Raw genomic sequence first — 1,120 nt, 5'->3', positions numbered from 1 at the left:
CCCCCCTCCCTACATCACATCTCTCTTACCTCCTGCATTTCCATACGGGTGAAGATGACATTCAGCATCTGGGTCAGCGTGGCCTTAGCAGTGGTCTGATTCACCAGGTTTTTGCTGGCCAGATAAATGTTGTAACAGGTCCGAACAGTCTGGAGGACGGTGGCCTCGTGGATCTCCACATAGGGGGAGGTGACAACGGTCAGCAGAGCCTAAAGCCAATAGAGAGACATGACAATGATGGCTGACGAGAAGAACCGGAGCGGATGACGAGAAGAACCGGAGCGGATGACGAGAAGAAGAACCGGAGCGGATGACGAGAAGAAGAACCGGAGCGGATGACGAGAAGAAGAACCGGAGCGGATGATGAGAAGAACCGGAGCGGATGATGAGAAGAACCGGAGCGGATGATGAGAAGAACCGGAGCGGATAAGCAGCGTGTCCCCGGGCACAGAGGAGTCACCGATTACCACTGCGGTGATGGACTTTCCTGCTATTACTGAGATAGACCGCTCCGGCACAGACGCTCGGGGGTTGGCACTCCTGCCTTGCAGTACCGGGGCCCTTGCTTGGAATCCCGGCCAGGACATTATATGCATGGAGTTTGCATGTCCTCTCTGTGCTTGCCTGGGTTTCCTCACACACTCCATGCTGTTAGATGAATGTGTATGTGTCCATGGGGGATGGGGGCCTTAGACTGTAAGCTCCTTGGGGGCAGGGACTGATGCTTATGTACATTGATGGCGCCATACAAGTCCTTATAATAATAGGAGGTCCCCCATGGTGTGGCAGCGGGATCAGACACAGGGGTCACTGAGCCCGGACTCCTCCCATCAGAGGTTGTGACCCGGGGTCACTGAGCCCGGACTCCTCCCATCAGAGGTTGTGACCCGGGGTCACTGAGCCCGGACTCCTCCCATCAGAGGTTGTGCGCACCGCTTTCCTCTCTGCTCAGGTTTCAGGATGAAAGGTAATCTGAGGGAAACTCCTCTACTAATAACGGAAGAGAAACCCGGGAGGCGTCACGCGTGTTTGTAACGCCGTCGGTCACGGGACGCCAGCGCGGTTACCTTGATGATCTGGAGCTGTACCCCCTCGTCTGTCTGGGGGCCCTGGAAGCAGT

At 56.1% G+C, this 1,120-nt stretch overlaps 1 protein-coding gene across 1 annotated transcript in view; it reads right to left on the bottom strand.

Moving 5' to 3' along the window:
• LOC108801085 (brefeldin A-inhibited guanine nucleotide-exchange protein 1-like) overlaps positions 1-587 on the bottom strand; it is a 9,873-nt gene extending 9,286 nt beyond the window's left edge. Inside the window, exons 1-2 of the mRNA XM_018573032.1 lie at positions 303-587; positions 30-209 (exon numbers count right to left, since the gene is read on the bottom strand). Coding sequence (XP_018428534.1) covers positions 30-209; positions 303-587 — 465 coding nt within the window. The remainder of the gene's footprint in view (positions 1-29; positions 210-302) is intronic.
• Between the last annotated feature and the right edge of the window lie 533 nt (positions 588-1,120).

Source organism: Nanorana parkeri, unplaced genomic scaffold (assembly GCF_000935625.1).
Source record: "Nanorana parkeri isolate BGI_ZX_2015 unplaced genomic scaffold, ASM93562v1 scaffold2213, whole genome shotgun sequence".
NCBI lineage: Eukaryota > Metazoa > Chordata > Amphibia > Anura > Dicroglossidae > Nanorana > Nanorana parkeri.
This window is presented reverse-complemented; position numbering and strand designations above follow the sequence as displayed.